General features: G+C 43.1%; 1 protein-coding gene across 1 annotated transcript in view; it reads right to left on the minus strand.

The window, feature by feature from the left end:
- The window catches only part of LOC138671660 (uncharacterized), a 967,572-nt gene that overhangs the window by 261,409 nt on the left and 681,642 nt on the right, over positions 1–24,521 (minus strand). The window contains exons 79-80 of the mRNA XM_069759831.1: positions 16,351–16,480; positions 5,473–5,585 (exon numbers count right to left, since the gene is read on the minus strand). Of these exons, the coding sequence (XP_069615932.1) occupies positions 5,473–5,585; positions 16,351–16,480 (243 nt within the window). The remainder of the gene's footprint in view (positions 1–5,472; positions 5,586–16,350; positions 16,481–24,521) is intronic.

Genomic DNA, 24,521 nt, shown 5'->3' on the forward strand with positions numbered 1-24,521 from the left:
CCTTCTGAGGTGGTGGTGGTGCCCCAGCTACATTGACAACTTCCTCCTTTGCCTCTGCCTTGTTCTTCCACTGAGCCTCCGCTGTCAGCTAGGAAACTTGTCAAGGATTATCGCAGCCTGGGAAGGTCTCACAGAACAACCCGCTGTGATCTTTGTGTTGAACAGCACTCTACTGCCCCCTATCATCAAGACAATTATGTGATTGGCTGCCGATTAATAGAGGATGCCGCAGGCTGTCACTAGTAATAGGCCAGTTATAGGACAACTAATAGTGAGTGTATGGTATATACACCTCCTATTTCAATGCATGGAATATGTATATACCCCGTATGAACACTGCTAGCTCCAACATAACCCCAGACATCTCGCCGCCACTACTATTCCTTTTTTAGTATACACAGGCTGACTGTAGACCTGTTAGGCAGCATATGGCTTTGAGGGACCATTTAAAAAACAAAAGGAACAGAACTATTAAATTCTATATTTAATCCAAAGGGAGGCAGTGTTTATGAAAAATATGCAAAAGATTTTACAAAGGGGACAAAACAATACAGCATATACAGTTGCAGAAAATAAATGGCATTGACAAGAGAACTTACTACACCAATCACAGAAATGATTCAGTTTAGCCAATGGAGAGCTCTTTGCTTCAGTAAACAGGATTTATGCATACACTATGTGTATATCTCTACAGGAACACAGATAATAATTCGGCCTGATCTTTTATTAACACCCGAGTTAAACCCATACATACTCCCCCATGATGACCTCACATGGGCCTGGTTGTGGGATGTCCTCAACCCTTCAGGATTTTATGAAAATCCCAACTTATGCGATAACTCCTCTCCAGATGACTGCAGAAGTTCGAGATTGCTGCCATGTTTTTAATTGGGATTTTACCTTTCCCCTATTGTCAGTGATTTGCGATTTGTGGCCTGTAGGCAGGGGTTACAGTTAGGGAAATTATGTATATTCTTCCCTAGTTTGCTCTGGTGCTGAAAATGTATGTCTCATCAATATCCGATTTATACAATCTCTGATATTACATATTTTCTTTTGGAGACATCAAGCCATCAGTAGTTTTCTCTACCAGCATGTGATTGTATTCAGCTCTGTAAACACTATAGCCATCTTGGCAGTTGTTGCAAAGGCACAGCAGCATGCATTGGCTCATGTGTTTCAGGCTGCCCAGGGGCAATGACAAGCTGTCCACGGTCGGAAGTTTATTGTCTGAGTTCTCTGTATCCCCCAAAGCCACACTCCCATAATGCCCAAGGACTGTTCTCAGTGCACCCTGTTGTGAACACCGTTCTTCCTCCTACTCATCCTTCTCCCAAACTGTCCCCTGGCTGTACAATTGGGTACCTGGCCGCTGCTGGGATAGTAACCCAACCTCTGAGCCATATGTGGATGACAGACCTGATAACTGTGAGAATTGGCCCTGCTTCCCCTGCTCCTCTTCCTCCTGTGGCACCACCTCATTCACCATGGCCTGTTTTTTCCATCAGGCATATAAGTGACATAGTAATGCTGATGATGTCATCATCAGCACTGGCCATATTGGTGGAGTATTCAAAGCAGCGCAACACGGCACACACACCCAGTTGTGTTCCGCATGGAGGCCCACTTATTGGTAGTAAACTGGTGTTGTTCTGCAGAGCTGAAACTCTAATATTGTCTGTGGCTGCTCACAAAGTCTCTCCTGCATATGCGAGGTGAAGCTCCACCTTGTTGATACATCGCATATGAGGCATTGAGCGGAAAGGCAGAAGTAACGCTGCAGCGCAGACAGGTGAGTACCAGCAGGGTGAGAACACCAAAAGTGCGCATGCACTGTCCGCACTTTCAGCAGCAGCTCTGACATATGTGGACAGTTTTTCAGGAAACACTGCAACACCAAGTTCAGCACATGCACCATGCAAGGGATGTGCATCAAACTGGCTAGGCCCAGAGCTGCTAAGAGATTTCAACTATTATCTCATACCACCAGGCCAGGATTAAGGTTCGCCAGCATTAATTACTCATCTGTGTACTGTTTGATCCCCATACACAGCTCCTGCACGTTATAGCATCTTTCCCCCAAACAGAGGTGTTAAAGACCAGCCTGCTGTAATTTCCCCCTGACTGTGATGAAGCTGGCGGTGCAAGTTTTATTGTGACCGGATGAGGAGGTAGAGGAGGAAGCGGGAGTGAAAGTAGGAGGAGGTGGCAACCTGTACAGATAAACATCCAACAATCCTTAGTGGTGGTAGGACATGGGCTACAATGCCTTCTGCATCTGTCAGAGTCGCCATTACATTTACCCAGTGGGCAGATAGGAAGATGTAACGTCCCTGGCCCTGTTTAGTGGCCCACGTATTGGTGGCTATGTGGACTTTGCCACTTATGACGTTTTGCAGTGGACACCTTATTTTGTCCGCAACATGTGTGTGCAGGGCATGGATAGCATGACTGGAAAAGTAGTGGTGGCTGGGAATAACATTCTGCAGGACAGCCTCTGCCATTAGTTTTCTTAAAGCTATCCATCTCCATCAGCTGGAATGGCAACATTTCAAAGGCCAGTAATGTGGAAATGCATTCAGGGCCATGTCTTGTGGGTGGATAGAGGGGTATCTCCTCTTTCTCTTGAGGGTTTAGAGGATGGAAAGCTGAACACTTTTACTGGACGGTGTAGCGATGCTCACATTCTCTCTTTGTGGGGAATCAGGTGACTCTGTTGATCGTGAGCGGGAGAAAGAGGTCGAGACCACAGCAGTAGAGGGAGCAGGAGAAGGCTCAGATCAGTCATGGTTTTTAAGGTGTGTGCTCCACTGCATATCATTCTTGGAATTCAGATAACTCGTCATGCAGGTGGTGCTCAGGTTCAGGACATTTATGCCTTGCTTTAGGTTCTGATGGCACAGCGTGAAAACCACCTGTTGCTTGTTGTCTGCACAATGCCTGAAGAAATGCCACACCAGGGAGCTCTTTTGACCTGGCTTTGGTGTGCTGAATTCAGCTGTGTGGTGGGCAGTAGCAGCCAACATACTGAATTGGGGCCACCCGCTGTGCCTTTGCACCCTGCTCCCCTTTTTCTGTGGTGCTGGGGCAGCGTGGCCACCTCCTCTTCCTCCAAACTGCGCAAGTCTCTAGTGCACTTGGATGGCCTCCGCTCCATGTGGGGACTAGGACTTCATCTTTCCCCGCATTATCTTCTATCTACTCCTAAACCCTGCTCTCCGTGCCGGTCTGCACACTGCAGAAAAATGCTGCAGTTGGCAAAGGAGTTTCGGCATCATCTGACGTGCTGTGGTGGTCCACTGATTATGTCACTAGTCCTCCCACATACCCATCTTCCAAAATAACAAGCGGTAGGGCATCAGTGCACTCAATCTCTTCCACTTCTGGGGCAGGGCCAGGTGGATGGGCCATGGAACCCCAGCTAGCGAGACATCAAAAAGCTGTATGACTTGGGGCTCAGACTGCTTGGCTGAATTGCAAGGGAGTGAAGAGGAAGCCAGGTGACCATATTCCTCAAGTGCCAACTCTGTTTTCTGAAGTGCACTGGATGGAAGATTATGCAAAGGAACTGGAGCCACTGTCAGCTATCCAATGCAACACAGCCTCAACATGTTCTAGATTCGCCATTCATGTAGTGGTATTCGGCCCTATGAAAGGACTCATAATGTCCTATCACATACGTGCACCAGAAGAAGGTGTTGTATTTGGGCACACAGCAGGAATAGATTGACCACTTCCTCTCCCTGCAGCAGATACACCACCAGCAGCAGCTACACCAGCACCAACATGGCCATGTCCATGTCCCCTATTTGATGCCCCCTTGGAAGGGTTTTTCTTGGCAAACTACTCACACAGAGATGGTGGCAGAGTAGATTTATTTTTTTAGCCACACTAATCGTATAGTGACAGACACAGCATTTTAGCAAAATTATTTGTTTGGCTTACAAATGGCAAAGATATGGCTGCATAGTGCAATAACTTTTTTGTGACAAACATGGCAAAAACACAAATGCAGAGTAGAATTATTTTTTGCCACACTACTCATATAGACACAACAATACAGTAAATATATTTATTTGGCCTACAAATGGCAAAGATATGGCTGCAGAGTAGATTGATTTTTTCAGGAACACTACTCGTAAAGACACAGTTGCAGAGTACCCACAGTGGATTTTTGGTACAGTACTCCCACAGGCGGGTTTGCAGAGTACACACTGCAATTTTTGGCACAGCACTACCACAGATATAGGTACAGAGTACACACAGTGGCTTTTGGCACAGTACTCCCACAGGTGGGAGTGCAGAGTACACACAGCGATTTTGAGGCAAAGTACTCGCACAGATATGGGTGCAGAGTGCACACAGCAGCATAAAGACACAGTAGTCACACAGGTGGGATTGCAGTGTACAAACAGCAGCTTTTGACAGTATTCCCACAGATATGGTTGCAGAGTACACACAGCAGCTTAATGACACGGTACTCGCACAGGTGAGGTTGAAGAGTACATACATCGGCTTTTTGGCACAGTAGTCTCACAGATATGGGTCCAGAGTACAAACAGTGGGTTTTTGGAACAGAACTTTCACTGAAACACACACAGAGTGCACACAGCGGCTTTCTTGCAGAGTGCACAGCAGAACACTGTCCCTCATTTCAACTGTGTCCTATCGCTAAACTAATCAGAGCAGAATGGCGATGGCACTCATGATCTGGCATTTATAGAGGCCGAGTCACATGGTACACCATCCAAACACAGCCATGCCAATACTTGGCATGGCTGTAATGGCTCCGGAAGTGCGCTGCAGCCTTTCAACAAACTTTATTACGTATCCGAATCCAAACAGCTGACTGGACTTCCGTTTAAATGTCTGTGTTTTTGGTCCGATACCGGACACTAGGTGTCCGGTACAAATCCGAACTCTGCAGTTTATGTTTGCTCATCCCATTGCCTAGTGATTTAATAGCCCTTAGTGATGATGATGTTTCGGTTCAGATGTGAACCTTTTCCAAGCACATCTGAACCAAAATGCCACCATCACTATGGACTATAAAATCACCTTTGCTTTTTTGGAAGCACATGGTGTGCGACCTCAATTTTTTCATTTTATATTGAGGTTTGGTAATTACTTGGAAGCTTGGCACCTTGGTAAAACTAATTTGGTTGGGATACTTCAAACTTTTTGCTATTTTAGATAGATAGATAGATAGATAGATGTAAAAGTAAAAAAGGTAGGCAGCACTCCAACAGCTAGCAAAATAGGTGGACTTTATTAGCCCACATGGCGTGATGATGTTTCGGTTCAAATTAATCTTTCTCTAGTAGATAGATATGGGATAGATAGATAGATAGATAGATAGATAGATAGATAGATAGATAGATAGATAGGATTAAATAAATATGAAAGGTTGAATTTTTTTTTCAATCCATTAGGCATGCAACTAAATTATATGATTATCTATACATACTGTACCTTTAGACAAAAAAGCTATTTCCTCCTCTGTTTTGACTTCATTATTTTCCATGTGTTCTGTCCAAAGAAACAGGAGGGCACATGCCTGGATACTATGCTCAGGCAGTAGACTCCTATAAAAGATATCAATTATTTTCGAGTGGTCAAATATCAAGACATCTACATTTCCACTTACAAAAAAGACACAAGATATGGGTTAAGTTTAGAAATTGTACCAATTGTGGGTCTTAAAACTTAAACATTTCAATGTTGACTTCTCCAGTTTCAAGCCCCAGGATTGTTTACCATCCTCCTTCTTACTATTTTTCTGAGACAAGAACAGGATAAACTTCAATCGGACCCTTCTTCCTGTATCTTGAAAATTCTGTACAGATTTACACTTATTATGATGGCTGCACCATACACTACATGCACTTTTTCCTTTGGTGTAACCCCCATTTCCTTATAAGCTAACGAGCAGCCGCCTCTCTTCTCTTGGGTAGATTGTAAACTTATGTGTTACTCTATAATGTCGGATATTGTTTGAACATTAATTCTCTCAATTGTAGAATGCTGTAAAATACATTGGCACTATAGTTAAAAAATTATAATTTATCATTCCAGAGGTTTTCTAGAATCCCAAAATCCAAATGTCCAACTGAACAAAAGGCCATAACTTTCCTTTCTTTGTAAGATGAAATTGCTATGCTTGAGAGTTAAGGTACACATTTAGTATGAAAACCCTTCAGCAAGTATTTTCATGCTTGAAATTACTATGATAAGTAGCTAGTCGTTTCATCTACTGTCATATTTCATTGATAATAAAAAGTGACTGAAAGCATTAGAAACAGAAAGGCTTAAATAAGATTCTCATTTAACAAACGAGCTGAGTATATAATTGCCTATGCACTACAGACCAGTAATTGTAATAGATGGGAACTGGGAAAGCCATATGCAGCCTATATCAGAGGCCAGGCTTACGACGAATGTAAAAAGTCTCACAGCGTGGAGGATCATAGTTGTTAAAAAAAGTAATTCATTGCTGCAGCTTAAAGAGTAACCATCGTTTTATTTTATTTTTCTCAGAATTCAATAGTACACGTGACAATAAGAAACTTTGTATTATATCTTATCAGAAAAATCTGATTCTTTTTCCTCCTGAAACTGATCATTCATTATCAAAATTCTGAATTCACAGGTTAAATCTGTATTCAATGAAAACAAACGTTCATAGTACTGAGTTAGGAGATGACAGTTGGTGCTCATAAGATTCTATGGAGAACTGTAACAGTGTTTCATGAGAACTTGCAGCAAGATGTCTGTATCTGCCTTAAGATCCCCTTCTCGCCTCTCCATGGAATTTTAAAAGCACAAACTGTCATCTCCTGTCTCGGTAATGGAATAATCAGACTTCACTGAATACAGATCAATTTTACCCATGAATTGAGAATGAGAGATCGATAAAGGAGGTGAAAGAAACAGATTTATCTGATAAGATATATTACAAAGTTGCTTATTTTCATTTGTACCATTGATCTATGATGTAAAAATGATAATGACGGGTATTCTTTAAGCATAAAAAAATAATTTGTTCGATAATATTTTGTGTATAAGGTGGAAATTAGAGTGTTTTGTCACAGACTAAGAAAAAATAATTAATATGAAGATTTTGAATTTTATTATACGTTCTAAAATATGTATCTGATATTTCCCCAGCTGAGGGCTAATTGATGTTTTACTGTCTATCTTGACTATTTACTCTAATACTATAAGCACAATTTTAGAAATAAAATTCATTTGAAAATTATTATTCTGCTCTCGAGTGCTATATAAATGAGTGCATGAAAAATGAATCTAATTTAAGTCTCACGTGCGTCATAAGTATAATGTATGTTTGGCTTTTATAAATATAATGTGCACTTCAGCTGAATGTTAGAAAGCCACATGATATTCATTAACTAGACTTAATGCACTTGCTGCAGAAATTATGACTTAACGCCATAAAACTAGATATACACTAAGAAGACTGGTGTTATTATCCCAACTGTTCTCGTGAGATATACCAGTAATCCTGTACCTCCCAGCAGTGGCGTAGCTAGGGTTTTGGTTCAGGGGGGTGAAGCTTCTGAGTGGGCCCCTAACCAGGTAACCTTGATTACAACTCGGTGACGTGCCCTAATACTGGAGGAGAACCTCAGCAGATGACCACGCTGTTACTGAAGATAATCTATATATATAATTGTCTAAGGGTCACTTCCATCTTTCTCTCTGTCTTTCTGTCACAGATATTCATTGGTCGCAGCCTTTGTCGGTCATGGAATCCAAGTCGCTGATTGGTCATGGCAAAACGCCCATGACCATTGCCACAACCAATCAGCGACGGCCACAGTCCGGCGGCAATATGGCCGCTCTTTCCTCCCCAAGGTCAGTGCCCGCTCCATACTCCCCTCCAGTCATCCAGTCAGCCCTGACACAGGGTTAATTGCCAGCGTTACCAGAGCGCGGTGTAACGCACTCCGGTAATGCAGCTATTAACCCTGTGTGACCAACTTTTTACTATTGATGCTGCGTATGCAGCATCAACAGTAAAACGATCTAATGTTAAAAATAATAATAATTAAAAAAAAAAGTTATTCTCACCCCCCGATGTGCATCCTGTCCTCGGCAGTGCAATTGGCAGGTTCCGGTTCCAAAGATGCTATGCAAGAAGGACCTTCCATGACGACACGGTCATGTGACGTCATCACAGGTCATGCGCTCATACCAATCCTGGGACAGGAAGCTGCTGGGTGCACCGCACACAGGTGCCAGGACTACAACGGGCCCTCGGATGGTGAGTATATGTTTCTTTTTTCTTTTTTAACCTGTTACATACGTGGCTGGGCAATCTATAATATAACGCTGGGAGCGTCACTCTGTCCGAAGCCTTTATAGACTGCGCAAGCACCGGCGCAGTCTGGCCCCCACAGGGTGACGCTCCCAGGAGATCGCGGTATGCGTAAACACTGAACGCACACCGCGATCTCCACTGGAGAGTCAGGGACCGCCTGGAGGGTAAGTATATTCACCTGTCTCTCGTTCCAGCGCTGCGTGCGGCTCCGTGTCCCGGGTCCTCTGCTGTGATGTTCACAGTTCAGAGGGCGCGATGACGCACTTAATGCGCTGGGGGCCTGAGCTAGTGGTGACTCCGGCACCTGACCCCCACAGCGCGCTGGTGTCCCCACCTGCTCAGGCCCCAAGATTGAGAAAGGTCCACACCCTGGACTGAAACGTCGCACATGGGCCAATAAATTACCTATCTTTTCTATTGGAGTGCTGCCTTCATTTTTCTGGACAATAGAATGAAGTTTGGTATATACCTGGTAGATACCAGCCCTACAGAACATACAAGAGATCATAGCACAGTTACAGATAATGACTTACCGCTGACGTTCTTTCTGACGGAATCGTTCATTTTTCCCATCTTTTCCATCTGGCCCAGACCGACATGACAACTTCTTCCAGCTACAACTCGTCTGCAAAGAATAAAATAAAGACATGTTTAACTTCTCATATTCCAGCCCCATCACCATCTATTCCCAACCTGCACAAACTCCTCATCCTACTGATACCCCAATACTGAGCTGCTGCTGTATGTGTCCCTATTACTGCCCCTGATACCCCAATAATGAACCGCTGCTGTTGTATGTGTCATTATTACTGCACCTGATACCCCAATACTGAGCCACTGCTGCCGTATGTGTCCCTATTACTGCACCTGATATCCCAATACTGAGCCGCTGCTGCCGTATGTATCCCTATTACTGCACCTGATACCCCAATACTGAGCCACTGCTGCCGTATGTGTCCCTATTACTGCACATGATACCCCAATACTGAGCCGCTGCTGCCGTATGTGTCCCTATTACTGCACCTGATACACCAATACTGAGCCGGTGCTGCTGTATGTGTCCCTATTACTGCACCTGATACTCCAATACTGAGCCGCTGCTGCCGTATGTGTCCTTATTACTGCACCTGATATCCCAATACTGAGCCGCTGCTGCCGTATGTGTCCCTATTACTGCACCTGATACCCCAATACTGAGCCACTGCTGCCGTATGTGTCCCTATTACTGCACATGATACCCCAATACTGAGCCGCTGCTGCCGTATGTGTCCCTATTACTGCACCTGATACACCAATACTGAGCCGCTGCTGCTGTATGTGTCCCTATTACTGCACCTGATACTCCAATACTGAGCCGCTGCTGCCGTATGTGTCCTTATTACTGCACCTGATATCCCAATACTGAGCCACTGCTGCCGTATGTGTCCCTATTACTGCACCTGATACCCCAATACTGAGCCGCTGCTGCCGTATGTGTCCCTATTACTGGTCCCTGATACCCCAATAATGAGCTGCTGCTGCTGTATGTGTCGTTATTACTGCACCCGATACCCCAATACTGAGCCGCTGCTGCCGTATGTGTCCCTATTACTGCACCTGATACCCCAATACTGAGCCACTGCTGCCGCATGTGTCCTTATTACTGCACCTGATATCCCAATACTGAGCCACTGCTGCCGTATGTGTCCCTATTACTACACCTGATACCCCGATACTGAGCCGCTGCTGCCGTATGTGTCCCTATTACTGCACCTGATACCCCAATACTGAGCCACTGCTGCCGCATGTGTCCCTATTACTACACCTGATACCCCAATACTGAGCCGCTGCTGCCGTATGTGTCCCTATTACTGCACCTGATACCCCAATACTGAGCCACTGCTGCCGCATGTGTCCTTATTACTGCACCTGATACCCCAATACTGAGCCACTGCTGCCGTATGTGTCCCTATTACTACACCTGATACCCCAATACTGAGCCGCTGCTGCCGTATGTGTCCCTATTACTGCTCCTGATACTCCAATACTGAGCCACTGCTGCCGTATGTGTCCCTATTACTGCATCTGATACCCCGATACTGAGCCGCTGCTGCCGTATGTGTCCCTTTTACTGCACCTGATACCCCAATACTGAGCCACTGCTGCCGTATGTGTCCCTATTACTGCATCTGATACCCCAATACTGAGCCGCTGCTGCCGTATGTGTCCCTATTACTGCACCTGATACTCCAATACTGAGTCACTGCTGCCGTATGTGTCCCTATTACTGCACCTGATACCGCAATACTGAGCCGCTGCTGCCGTATGTGTCCCTATTACTGCACCTGATACCCCAATACTGAGCCACTGCTGCCGTATGTGTCCCTATTACTGCACCTGCTGTGTGGTTCTCTGTGTCCTCTAAATTCTAAAGCAACTCTCTACAATATAGTAATGCCAGGTGCAAGTGCCCTAGAAAACACTGCCCATATTTTGCCCCTTGAAATTAATAATGCCCTCTGTGTGCCCCTTGGATAGGCACAGTAACCTGTGTTCCCCTATAACAATAAGTGCCCACTTTACATTTAATAAAGTCCCGAGTCTCCCCCTGTGCAGCTCCTCTATACACAGTATGATGCTCTCTTATACACAGTATAATGCACCCACACAGTATACTGACTCCTTAGTAGCCCCCAAACTGTTTGATGGCTCCAACAATGTATAATGACCTCCACACTATAATCTCCATACTGTATGATGGCCCCCTAGATAGCCTCCATATACAGTAGCATAATGCACCAAATAGTCCACAATATAGTATAATGCACTCCCCATAGGCCTACTTTATAGCATATGGCAGCCCCCATAGGCAGACCCTGTAATAAGGCAGCACCCCCATATAGGCAGACCCATATAGGCAGACCCTGTAATAAGGCAGCACCCCCATATAGGCAGACCCTGTAATAAGGCAGTACGCCCATAGGCAGAATCTGTAGTATAAGGCAGCACCCCCATAGTCAGCCCCTGTAATAAGGCAGCACCCCCATAGTCAGACCCTGTAATGAGGCAGCACCCCTATAGTCAGACCCTGTAATAAGGCAGCCCCCATAGTCAGACCATGTAATAAGGCAGCACCCCCATAATCAGACCCTAAAATAAGGCAGCCCCCATAGTCAGACCCTGTAATAAGGCAGCACCCCCACAGTCAGACCCTGTAATGAGGCAGCACCCTTATAGTCAGACCCTGTAATAAGGTAGCCCCCATACTCAGACCCTGTAATAAGGCAGCACCCCATAGTCAGACCCTGTAATAAGGCAGCCCCCATAGTCAGACCCTGTAATAAGGCAGCACCCCCATAGTCAGACCCTGTAATAAGGCAGCACCCCCATAGTCATACCCTGTAATAAGGCAGCCCCATAGTCAGACACTGTAATAAGGTAGTACCACCATAGTCAGACCCTGTAATAAGGCAGCCCCCATAGGCAGTCCCTGTAATAAGGCAGCAGCACCCATTATAAAAAATAAATAAATACTCACCTCTCTTCTTCCTGGTTCCTGCGCTGCTCCCGCTGATCTCCTGACAGCGGGCGCCGGGCAGTGGCATCATCGCACTCGCTGTCAGTGTCGGCGACGTCAGACGCCGACACTGACAGGGGGATGATGGGAGAAGGAGCGCAGCATTGTGGTCAGCTGTATCAGCTAAATGCCGGTACAGCTGACCCTGCGATGACAGGTGGGGGGCCCACTGCTGGCACCGGGCCCCCTGTCTGCTCAGGGGCCCCATAGCGGCCAGGCTGCAGAGCAGGGAGATCAATTACAGTAGCATAGCTCCGGGTGGGTCCCCTTAGAGTACCGGGCTCGGGGCGCCCGCACCCTCTGCCCCCCCCCCGGTAGCTACACTACTGCCTCCCAGGTTTTGAAGCTGGTTTGTACAACAGATACCAAAAAGAATGGCCAGTAAATAATAGTCATGTTCAAAAGTATGAGAAACCAAAAAAACAAAAAACATGTAAGCAGATACAGCCATATGTGAAAAGACAATATTTATTTGAAATTCTTCATATATATTAAAAAAGTAAAAAAGGGGGTAGATATATGACAGAGACTGCATCTATCCAAGATACAGGTATGCAAGCATAAATAAAGTAAGAAACAGTCCTAATGGAACATACAGTACAGGACTTAAAACTTCATATCATTCTAAAAGTATAAATAGAGGCACAAAAAGACCATCAATAGTAGCCCATGGTGGGTAATACACCATGCATACAAGTAACATATATACAAAGAGAGAAGTCACATAGCAAAATTGCATAAACCTGAAAAGAAAACCTGGACAACTTAGAGGAGAAGAGGGACAGTACCCCAGAACACGTTTCGCATTAGCTTCTTCCAGGGTATGAAGGTATGTTAGCAAGCCATATGATGTTCATTAACTAGACTTAATGCAGTGGCTGCTGAAATCATGATTTAATGCCATAAAAGAAGATATATACTAAAAAGACTGGTGTTATTATCCCAACAGCTCTCCTGAGACATACTAGCAATCCTGAACCTTACCAGGTTTTGAAGCTGGAAAAAGGAAACTATCTGGTTTGCATAACACACATAGTAATTTGTGACTGCTGGACTACTTATGCCATGTTTAACATCTAGGTATCCAAATTATAAAAGACAAGAAAGGGAAGGAGCGACATGTTACCAGATATACCACTAGGTACCTTCTACATGATACCCTTTCCCATTTTATCTTTCATGACCCCTATTTGGGTACAGAACAAATAACAGAGCCCATTCATTGTTTTCTTTATAGCCACCTTTTCTAACCCTTTCACAACATGTGTGGTATATGTGTGGCACTACCAGTAGTGTGTTTCCACAAACCGCCGTACATTTATGGCTTGACGATCGCATGGGCTCACACCGAACATGGCCACGATCAAATGCTGGTGTCAGCTCTATAAGGCTACGTTCACATTTGCGTTGTGCGCCGCTGCATCGGCGACGCAACGCACAACGCAAATAAAAACGCACCAAAACGCATGCAAAAACGCTGCGTTTTGCAACGCATGCGTCCTTTTTTGCCAAAATTTGGACGCAAGAAAAATGCAACTTGTTGCGTTTTCTGCGCCCGACGCTTGCGGCAAAAAAAACGCATGCGTCGCACAATGCAGCACAACGCATGTACATGCGTCCCCCATGTTAAATATAGGGGCGCATGACGCATGCGTCGCCGCTGCGTCGCCCGACGCTGCATCGGGAAACGCTAATGTGAACGTAGCCTAATACAGCTAACACTCTGCAGCACCACCCACGATCAGTGCTAGCGCAGATCGCAGGCATTTAACCTCTTGATGCCGCTGTAAATAGTGACAGCGACATTGATCAGCACAGCAGAGGGAACTCCCTCTTTACTCCCATTGGCACAACTTGAGTGCTCTAAGTCTCCATGGTGACCCTGGGCCGAAAGATGACAATAAGATCACCAATTGACGATGACTTGAAATCTCCTGCTCATAGCAAAAATTTTACAAATGAACGAGGCACCTTCAGGTATCTTGAAATTGTACCTAAGGATGAACCAGATTTGTGCACATCCACAATTCTCTTCCTAATATCTTTGCTGACTTCTTTAGACTTTCCCATGATGCTACACAAAGAAAGAGTGTGTTTCAGGTGTGCAATAAAATACATCCACAGGTGTGTCTCTAATTAACTCAGATGTTGCCAAAAAACCTATCAGTAGCTTCCAAACATATGACATCATCATATGGGCAGTCCAGAATTGTTTAAAGGCATAGATATCTCAGTGTATGTAAACTTTTGACTTTGCAGTAAGCAATAAAAATGCCTTAAAACATTCTGTCATCATTCTGGCATTTGGCAAATATTAATAGTTATGGGAAGACTAATTGATCTAAAAACGGGAAAGGTTTATTCTGATTTCATGTCAGATATTGAAAAAAAACATGCATATGTGTCTTTATGTGAAATAACTTTCTGGTTTAAGGGCACAAAAAATTAAAGATTTGAAAATTACAAAATTTTCAACAAATTTCAGGGTTTTTTTTCACAAGTAAATGCAAGTCATATCGAACAAATTTTACCACTACCATTATGTACAATATGTCATGAAAAAACAAACTCAGAATCACTGTGATCCATTGAAGCATCCCAGAGTCATTAGCTCATAAAATGACACGGTCAGAATTGAAAAATTTGGCCATGTTAGGAAGGTGAAAACAGGCTTCGAGGTGAAGGGGTTAAACTTATATTCTAAATCTGGAAAAGAGAATACAATTGACAGCACTGACTAGGATATGGCTATGCTTCTAATCATGTACACTTTCCGAAAGAACTTAAAAACTGGACTCGGATTTTGGGGGTTGTACAATGGGCATTCTTATGAGCATGGCAAATATGCCATAATCAAAATGGATAAATAGACAAGCGATGTATAATATGCTGCAAAATTTATTAGAAACGTGTGAACATGCATGTGATAACAGGAAATCTGAAAAAAAAACCTTGACAGAAAAAGCATGCTGGGAATGTGACAATTCATAGCATGCCCTCATTTGACCACTAAGCTTTTCTGCATGAATGGAATTTTTTATAATACCTTCCACATGCACTGTAATGTACTTTTGTTGGATCCATTTTTCATTTTACACATGTAACTTATGCAGCATATTATTGACACCAAGAAACCTATATTATTGCTCATCATATGTGGAGATCCCTTCACAATCACACTGTGAAACTACCATAGTACAAGGAAGGAGCAATGATCCAATAATATACAAAAAATAATATCACATTTTATTACATTATAAAACAATTAAAGGGAATCTGTGAGCCCAAAAATCGTATATGAGCTGCAGCCACCGCCATCAGGGGCTTAACTACAGCATTCTGTAATGCTGTAGATAAGCCCCCAATGTAACCTGAAAGGTAAGAAAAACAGGTTATATTAAACTCACCCAGGGGCGGTCCCGCTGTGGTCCGGGTCCGGTGCCTCCTATCTTCATCAGATGACGTCCTCTTCTTGTCTTCCTGCCGCGGCTCCAGCACAGGCGTACTTTATCTGCCCTGTTGAGGGCAGAGCAAAGTACTGCAGTGCGCAGGAACTGGGAAAGGTCAGAGAGGCAGATAAAGTATGCCTGCGCTGGAGAGAATGAGCCATAGCTCATATACGATTTTTGGGGTGACAGATTCCCTTTAACAAGCAACATTACAAATATAGATTGCAATATTGTGGGACATGTTACAACAAACTACAGCAGCGCACACGTAACTCTCTCAATTTTGGAACATTGGTATACTAATTTTTATTCTATAAATATCCCGTCCTCATTTCTGTGGATAATATATAACCAGATGAACAATTTATCATATATCAATGTAATAATAAAGGATATAATATGTAGGCATACATAGGCTGACAAATAAAAATTCCAATCAAAAGTGCTTACACTAATCCTAAGCCACAGCCTATCAGTAAATATTTAGCTAGATGCTAGCATATCTGCCCAAAAGCATCTTAATAGCCTGTACCTGTAGACATGATGAGAAGAGTGTGCATACAGCGGCCTCACAAGGACATTTTATCTTAAAAGTGAATCTGACACCAGGTTTTTATTATCTAATCTGAAAGCAGCATATTGTAAAGGCCACCTTGATTCCAGTAATGTGTCAGATACTGGGCTGCTTGAAACATTTTATCAGCAGGAGATTATCACTTGAGAACTAGTAAACCTGGTGCCAGGTAGTCAAACTACACCCTGACCACTGATTAATAGCTTTCTGCCCAAGCACAGTGTGCAAAGAAAGCTGTAAATCAGTGATATGTAGCGGGTTATACAGATCTCAGCATTCAGAGAATTACTAGGATCTCTGCAGCACAGAGTAAACTAGGTAATACATAGCTGGAATCAGGGTCTATCATATTAAGCAGCAAAAACCTGGTGACAGATTCAACAATGTCCAACATTTGAGAATGTGTTTCGCTGTGTCCAACTGTACTCACTGAATTATAGCTTGGTACATTGCCTTGGTTAACAAATCCATACTTTGTCTGGTGGAATGGGGAGCTGTGCCAATGCCATGAGATTCTGCAGGATTGATGGGAGGCTGACCAGTGAAATCAGGTACACCATCTGCAGAAAACAAAAATAAGTTTACATTTATCAATGTATTGTAACAATGCTACTCACCTGGAAGCAATATGAGTTATCACAGGAACCATTTCTATTTAAAAGTGACTAGTTTATTTCAGTCCTCATAAACCACATCGCAGGAAAACTTAAATACAGCCCTTGTCCGGCACAAAGTGAAATATTAAGGAAAAAGTCCATACAATAATGCTGGTTTGCCCACTTGGGTTAGAGTCCATTTTCTTAGTCCTTTAGCAGAGCAACACAATCCAGGAGGTCTCTCCAGCTCCATACCTGACCCTATTATGGGAGATTAACCCCTCTTAGTATTATGTGTACTAGAACATTACTTCAGGTTTATATCACAGAGGACATGCACCTCTGTGATGCATTTCTCCCATCCACGATGTGTCCTGCAGCCATTTTACAGTATGTCTTATTTACCGCGGCACTTACTATACGTTCCTTATACCATATTACACAAATGCCCAGATATAAGTGAACTAGGATATGCAAAACTCAAAATAATATAGCAACAAGAAAGGAACAGAGCAAGAAGGCTCACAAAGTATAATCCTACAAAAATATTTTTATTAGAAAAATTAAAATACAAATCAATTAAAATACAGAGACTACTGAGCAGTGAGCACACTTGGGGAGAAAGGTGAGTGACATATTGAAGTGCAAGCTATAACATCATAGGCAAATCGGCCATAAGAGTAAACCTAAGCCAAGTAATAGGTAAGTAATGGAGTCCGCATAATGTGTGTATAGATTATCCTGACTAATGAGACCTTAGACAAGGTGGCTGATATAGTCCAATCACAATAGTGGCCAGCAGTGAGGGTATCTAAGCAGAATTGGTAAAAAAACATGTAAAGGGATGCCATGTTGTGAAACAAAGTAAAGAGGCTATAAAAAGCTGTACTACTTACTGGCGATAATGTCAGTCAAGATGCTCACCATCGCCCCAACACATGTTTCATTTAGAACTTCACCAGGAAGCGCCTCCTGTTAAAGTTGTAAATGAAACATGCATTCCATCTAGCCGTATTTGTGCCACAGGACTGGAGGACGGCTGACATGTTACCGATATTTAAGAAAGGTAAGAAGGTGAATCCAGGCAACTACCTTCTGGTAAGCCTGACATCAGTAGTGTGCAACATTTTTAAGGGCACTACGGATAAGAGATGACCTGCAGAAATATACTGCAAATAATTTAATAACTGACAACCAGAATGGATTCATGAAACATAAGTCATGTCTAACCAACATATTGTGTTTCGATGAGGAGGTGAGTGCAAATCTGGATGCTTGCAATGCGGCTGATGTGATTTATCTGGACTTTGAAAAGTCATTTGATACAGTTCCACATAACAGCCGTAGGCTGCCGTCACACTATCAGTATTTGGTCAGTATTTTGCATCAGTATTTGTAGCCAAAACCAGGAGTGGGTGATAAATGCAGAAGTGGTGCATATGTTTCTATTATACTTTTCCTCTAATTGTTCCACTCCTGGTTTTGGGTTACAAATACTGAGGTAAAATACTGACCAAATACTGCTAGTGTGACGGCAGCCTTATACTGAAGCTACAGAGGCAAGGACTGGCGGCAACTATATGCAGATGGGTAAGGAATTGGCTAAATGACAGAAAACAAAGATTTGTCATAAATGGCACATTCTCTAAGTGGGATATAGTTAAAGTGGGGTACCGTAGGGATCTGTACTAGGACCAATTCTTTTTAATCTCTTTATTAATGATCTTGTGGATGGAATTGAGAGTAAAGTGTTGGCCTTTGCTGACCACACCAAACTACAGTATATAGGGCATTAAAACGATCTGGATAAGATGACTGAATGGGCAAACACTTGGCAAATGAGGCTTCATGTTGATAAATGCTCCTAGGAAGGAGTAATGCTATTGCTGCATATACATTAAATGGGAGTATGCTCGGGACTACAGAACAGGAGACAGACTTGGGTATTAGATTGGGTATAAGATTTTAGGTTGTATAAAATGAGAGGTAAAATTCATTGATCCTAACGTATTATTACTCCTTTATAAATCACTGGTGAGGCCACATCTAGAATATGGGATCCAGTTTGGGGCCCCATATTTAAAAAAGGATATTCAGAAGTTCGAATCAGTTCAACGATGGGCAACTAGATTATTTCAAGGGATGGAAAGCCTCTCATATGGGGAGAGGTTGGAAAAGTTGGGCTTGTTTAGCTTAGAAAAAAGACGCCTCAGAAGAGATCTCATTTTTATGTATAAATATATGTGGGGCCAGTACAAAGGACTGGCACATGACTTATTCTGTCCAAAGACCATACTTCGGCCCAAGGGGCACTCATTATGGGTGGTAGAAAGGTGATTCCGGAAATAGGAAAGTTTTAGAGCAGTCAGACTGTGGAATGTCCAACCACAAGAGGTAGTAATAGAAGACACTATAACAGCTTTTAAAAAAGGGCTGGATGCTTTCCTCAGTACACATAACATTATGGTTAATTTAGTGACAATATGTACATTTGGTGGAGAAAGGTTGACTGTGATGGACCTAGGTTTCTTCTCAATCTATGTAGCTATGTAATGGTGCTTTAAAGGGACAATAAACAGATGCTGAAAGGTGAAAAGACAATATGGGATGTTTGTCACTGTTTTGTACTCAGTTAATGGACGCCATCATCTTTTACACAAAGTCGTTGCATACAGACACCCACACAAATCTCATGTAGTGCTTAAGATGAATGTTTTCCAGCTTACAATTATAGCACAGCTAATTACCTAGTGTCATTTCATATTCATATGGTAATTAAAACAGCAAATACAGAAAGCCCATAAATCACTGATGATGTAAATCGAAGAGAAAAAAATAGACCGCATTGTGTTTGCCAAGCCATAAACAAATAGCCTTATTGTCTATTGAATAAATAATCCAGAGATACAGTTAATCATTTTCACAAGACATATTGTTATTTCACTTGTAGGGAAACTGCAGGTTCAGAGATAAGGACAGAATACAAATTAAAATGGTACAGTTTAGAGCAGCAATTATAATGTCTTCCAGATCAGCTTTCTGCTGGAGAAACTGATTCCCAAGTAGCACTGTAAGATAAGCCCACTTCATTTTATTGATTGCCAGGGCTAGTTTAAACTGTACCGCCAGCCAAAAAATGAAAATGTGTCAGTGCTCCTGTATCTCCCACTGCTATCTGCAGTTCTGCACTAATCTCAGGCTTCTGTTTCTCACACAAAGAAGTTGTCTTAAGGTCGGCATACACATTGGATGTCTGTTGGCCAAATATTCAGCTGACAGTCATCTTGGCTGTCTCTCCCATACACAGAAGCCCTTGTTTGGCCAAAAGGGCTGTCACCAAACATGTGGCGGGGGCTTATCTCTGGCAGACAATACAATTGGCAGCCTGAAATTGGACATGTTGGATCAATCTTTCTGCCGATAATAAATTGTCCAGTGCTCTCATTTTAGACTGTCCGCTGAACCCGTCCGTTTTGCTGAGTTTCAGCCGACATTAGTCTAATGTGTATGGGGGCCTTTACAATATAATTAGAGGACAGCAGAATTTTAACTCTGAGAAGCAGTAAAATAGCTGTAAATTTATGGCTTAAAGGGAACCTGTCACCCCGTTTTTTGAGATTGAGATATAAATACTGTTAAATAGGGCCTGTGCTGTGCGTTACTATGGTGTATGTAGTGTACCCTGATTCCCCATGTATGCCGAGAAATACATTACCAAAGTCGGCGTTTTCGCCTGTCAATCAGGCTGGTCTGGTCAGGTGGGCGTGTTCACAGCGTTCTTTTCTTCCCCAGGTTTCCGTTGGTGGCGTAGTGGTGTGCGCATGTCCAGAGTTCCGACTTCCCTGCGCCCACGTGAAGACACAGCGCGCGATCTGCGCTGTCATTCCTTTCATCGGTGCGGGCGGCCATCTTCCTGGGGCCGCGCGTGCGCAGATGTAGTGCTCTGCTGCACGGGGCTTCAGGAAAATGGCCGCGGGCAGCCGCGCGTGCGCATTAGAGATCGCGGCGGCCATTTTCCCAAAGCCGAGTTTGCATCTCGGCTTTGGGAAAATGGCCGCCGCGATCTCTTCTGCGCACGCGCGACATCCCGCGGCCATTTTCCTGAAGCCCCGTGCAGCAGAGCACTACATCTGCGCACGCGCGGCCCCAGGAAGATGGCCGCCCGCACCGATGAAAGGAATGACAGCGCAGATCGCGCGCTGTGTCTTCACGTGGGCACAGGGAATCCGGACCTTGGACATGCGCACACCACTACGCCACCAACGGAAACCTGGGGAAGAAAAGAACGCTGTGAACACGCCCACCTGACCAGACCAGCCTGATTGACAGGCGAAAACGCCGACTTTGGTAATGTATTTCTCGGCATACATGGGGAATCAGGGTACACTACATACACTATAGTAACGCACAGCGCAGGCCCTATTTAACAGTATTTATATCTCAATCTCAAAAAACGGGGTGACAGGTTCCCTTTAACTTCTATGTTTCCCTATAATAGAACATTTTCGAAGCATGTTTGCGTCTATCACAAAATTGTTTATTTCTCTATTCTTATTGGAAAACATTGAAATCATATTGTCTTATTCCCATGGCTAAAAGCAACGTTATGTAACTAAGCTGCCATAACGTAAAGATAAGTCCCATAAACCATATTTACCATCACTGTGGATAAAATGTGAAAACCCTTCAAGTCTGTGAGTTTGGGCAAAGCTTCTCCTCAATGGTCTATACTATTATTGGAGGGCCATAAGTTAAGACCCCATTGATTTAAGGAATAAGTAAGCAATGTTTCATTTTAGCGTCACTTAGAAATTTAACCACATACTTCATGTTAGGGTGATAGAACTCCCAAAGAAATCAATAATACTGCAATGTTCTTGATTATTCCAGTCCCATTTATTTTAATGTACGTGCATGTACATGAAAAATGTGTGGAAGACAGAATCTTCAATATAAGATTCAGAGTAATGGCCTCTACTAATTGAACCTCACTAATAATAAAACAAAACATTACATTTTCCAGGATCGTATATTGGCACTAAAGATCTCAGTTAGCTTTAGACAATTGTCAGCCAATGGCTTGGTTGGCATAAAGCTATCTCTCCTCGCTCCGCCCGTATAAATTAATGTTTGGCCAAGCCTTCCTATGTTGTCTATGAGAAAAAATGGGAAAGAAGTAGGTTGCTGCCACACTCATCTGGGTGATAAACTTCAAACTAGCCTCTTCTTATCCTACCAAGAGAGTTGGGAGGCGCCCATACACAATAGATGGCAGGATCTTTCTGTATTCTAGAATCAAGCTCATGGTGTGTAAAGCTGAATAACTACGCATCTGTCAACCACCAACAACTGTCCAAGCCTCTGCAAGTTTTAATACAAGTACCAGAGCGCCCACTGTGCAACACATATTTTTACTGGCAGAGTAGATAGTTTGCATTGACACCAAAATAGTGAATTATTTTTTTATAGCATATTGTGATGTTGCTTAGACTTTCCCACAAGGGAACAGGAGACTCCTTCAATGGGGCAGGAATAGGACCCGCAACCTTTTACATGAGCAGTGCTCAGCACAGTATACTTTTTATACAGACTGCATCTCATTATTTATTTAACAAGCTACCCAGTCTATTACTTTTTGGCAGTATAGGCTGAGACATAAAGGACTAGTAACAGATTACAAAGTGTCCTCCATCCCCGGGCCTTCTCTTCTCAATATGGTTGCAGGAGCCCCTAAACAAATTATATTGAAGCTTCTTACAGCTCATAGGGTTAAGAGGACCCATATCCAGAGGCACAGATCAGACATCTGACTAATACTAAAAAAGTGTGTCCATACTTGTAGGTAATTAAAATAAATTATTTTTTTTACATTCCTATTATCACTTTCTCCTCCATCTGGAAATGTAACTCCTAGCATACTCTGACAACTGTAGACCTTTAGGACCTGTAGGAGTTGTAGTTTTCTCGACAGATTGTATTCCACAAAGAAACTTTCTTAAGGGAGAGTTTACATGAAGACTTTACACTGACGTGCTTTTTCACCACAAAATGTAACAGTTTTCATACAGATTGTTATCAGATCTCAGGATTGAGAATAAAAATGCTGTTTATCTGCAAAAATGCAAAGCCAACACCAACTAAATTGAAAATTGCAACATTTTGTTGTAAAACTGCAACATCTATTCAGATAAGTGGAGAACATGTTATCAAGAATCACATAATATTGGCAGGTAGCTAAATCAATGCTATGGGTGGGTCCTTAATAGAGGGAATGTATGGAGAGCAGTAAATCCAGGCAGTAATCATAGTAGTGCTCATGGTGTGAGATAATCATCTATAAAAATGCCGTGGAACAACCTAGCAATGTGCCACAACATTTATGATGAACAAAACACCCATATTTTTGTTTAATTAATGAAACGGTAGCATAATTTTTGTGCTATTATGTCTAATGGTCCACTGATGGTCACTGTGGAGGAATTTTACACATTTGTCTTACTAAATTTGTTTTAAGGGTCTCAATCACTTACAAGATTTTTGTGTTTGAGTGCTATTCAAGTTATTTACAGAACGCACACCTATCTGTAATAGTGAATGGGACCACTCACATGTTTCGTGTACCGAGTGGTCCCCACAAAAATACGGAGACATGTCCAATATTGATCTGAGCATTGGATCAAAATCAACAATGCAAGTCTTAGGAACATTTTTGTTTTATTCTCTTTTTCACATATGAGAAAACCTGATGAAAGTCGGACCAAACTCTGATGAAACTCAGATGACACTGATGAAAATCTGACAAAACTCTTAATGAAAATCACTGATGAAACTCAGTTTGTTTGTTTTTTGCACATGAGAAAAACTGACACCTGAACGACCCCCTATTCAGATATGCTGGGGACTTTCAAAGCCTGAACTTCCTAGTGAAACCTTAAGGTACCGTCACACATAACGATATCGTTCACGATATTTTTGTGACGTAGCAATGATATCGTTAAGGAAATCGTTATGTGTGACAGCGACCAACGATCAGGCCCCTGCTGGGAGATCGTTGATCGCTGAGGAAAGTCCAGAACTTTATTTCGTCGCTGGACTTCCCGCTGACATCGCTGGATCAGCGTGTGTGACACCGATCCAGCGATGTCTTCACTGGTAACCAGGGTAAACATCGGGTTACTAAGCGCAGGGCCGCGCTTAGTAACCCGATGTTTACCCTGGTTACCAGCGTAAACGTTAAAAAAACAAACACTACATTCTTACCTTCAGCTGTCTGTCCCCAGCGCTGTGCTTCTCTGCACTCCTCCTGCATTCTGTGTCAGCGCCGGCCAGCCAGACAGCACAGCGGTGACGTCACCGCTCTGCTTTACGGCTGACCGGGGCTGACAGTGCAGAGGAGAGCACAGCGCCGGAGGACAGACACGGAAGGTAAGTATGTAGTGTTTGTTTTTTTAACGTTTACGCTGGTAACCAGGGTAAACATCGGGTTACTAAGCGCGGCCCTGCGCTTAGTAACCCGATGTTTACCCTGGTTACCGGGGACCTCGGGATCGTTGGTCGCTGGAGAGCTGTCTGTGTGACAGCTCTCCAGCGACCAAACAGCGACGCTGCAGCGATCGACATCGTTGTCGGTATCGCTGCAGCGTCGCTTAGTGTGACGGTACCTTAACTCTATACTTTGACTCAATCACTTAGTCTCTTATTTGCAACTGATTGCTTTACAAATTGTTAAAAAAAATTCTTAAAAGATCTTAAACAATTAAATGTAACAAATACAAAACAGACATAAACAAAAAAAAGTAGACCACAAATATTTTTCAGTGCGCTAAAGCTTTGAAAAGTAGATTACATAATAATCATCATTAGTAGACCATTGTATATTCTTGTCCTACACACATGTGCTATCCACTAGCAGCTTTGTTTAGGATACAGATCTGCTTTCTTTCTGAGATGAATACAATAATCTGAGGTCCTTGTATCATTGCCGGCAACTGGAGTTCTTGACGTT

The sequence above is a fragment of the Ranitomeya imitator genome, chromosome 3 (assembly GCF_032444005.1).
Source record: "Ranitomeya imitator isolate aRanImi1 chromosome 3, aRanImi1.pri, whole genome shotgun sequence".
Lineage (NCBI taxonomy): Eukaryota > Metazoa > Chordata > Amphibia > Anura > Dendrobatidae > Ranitomeya > Ranitomeya imitator.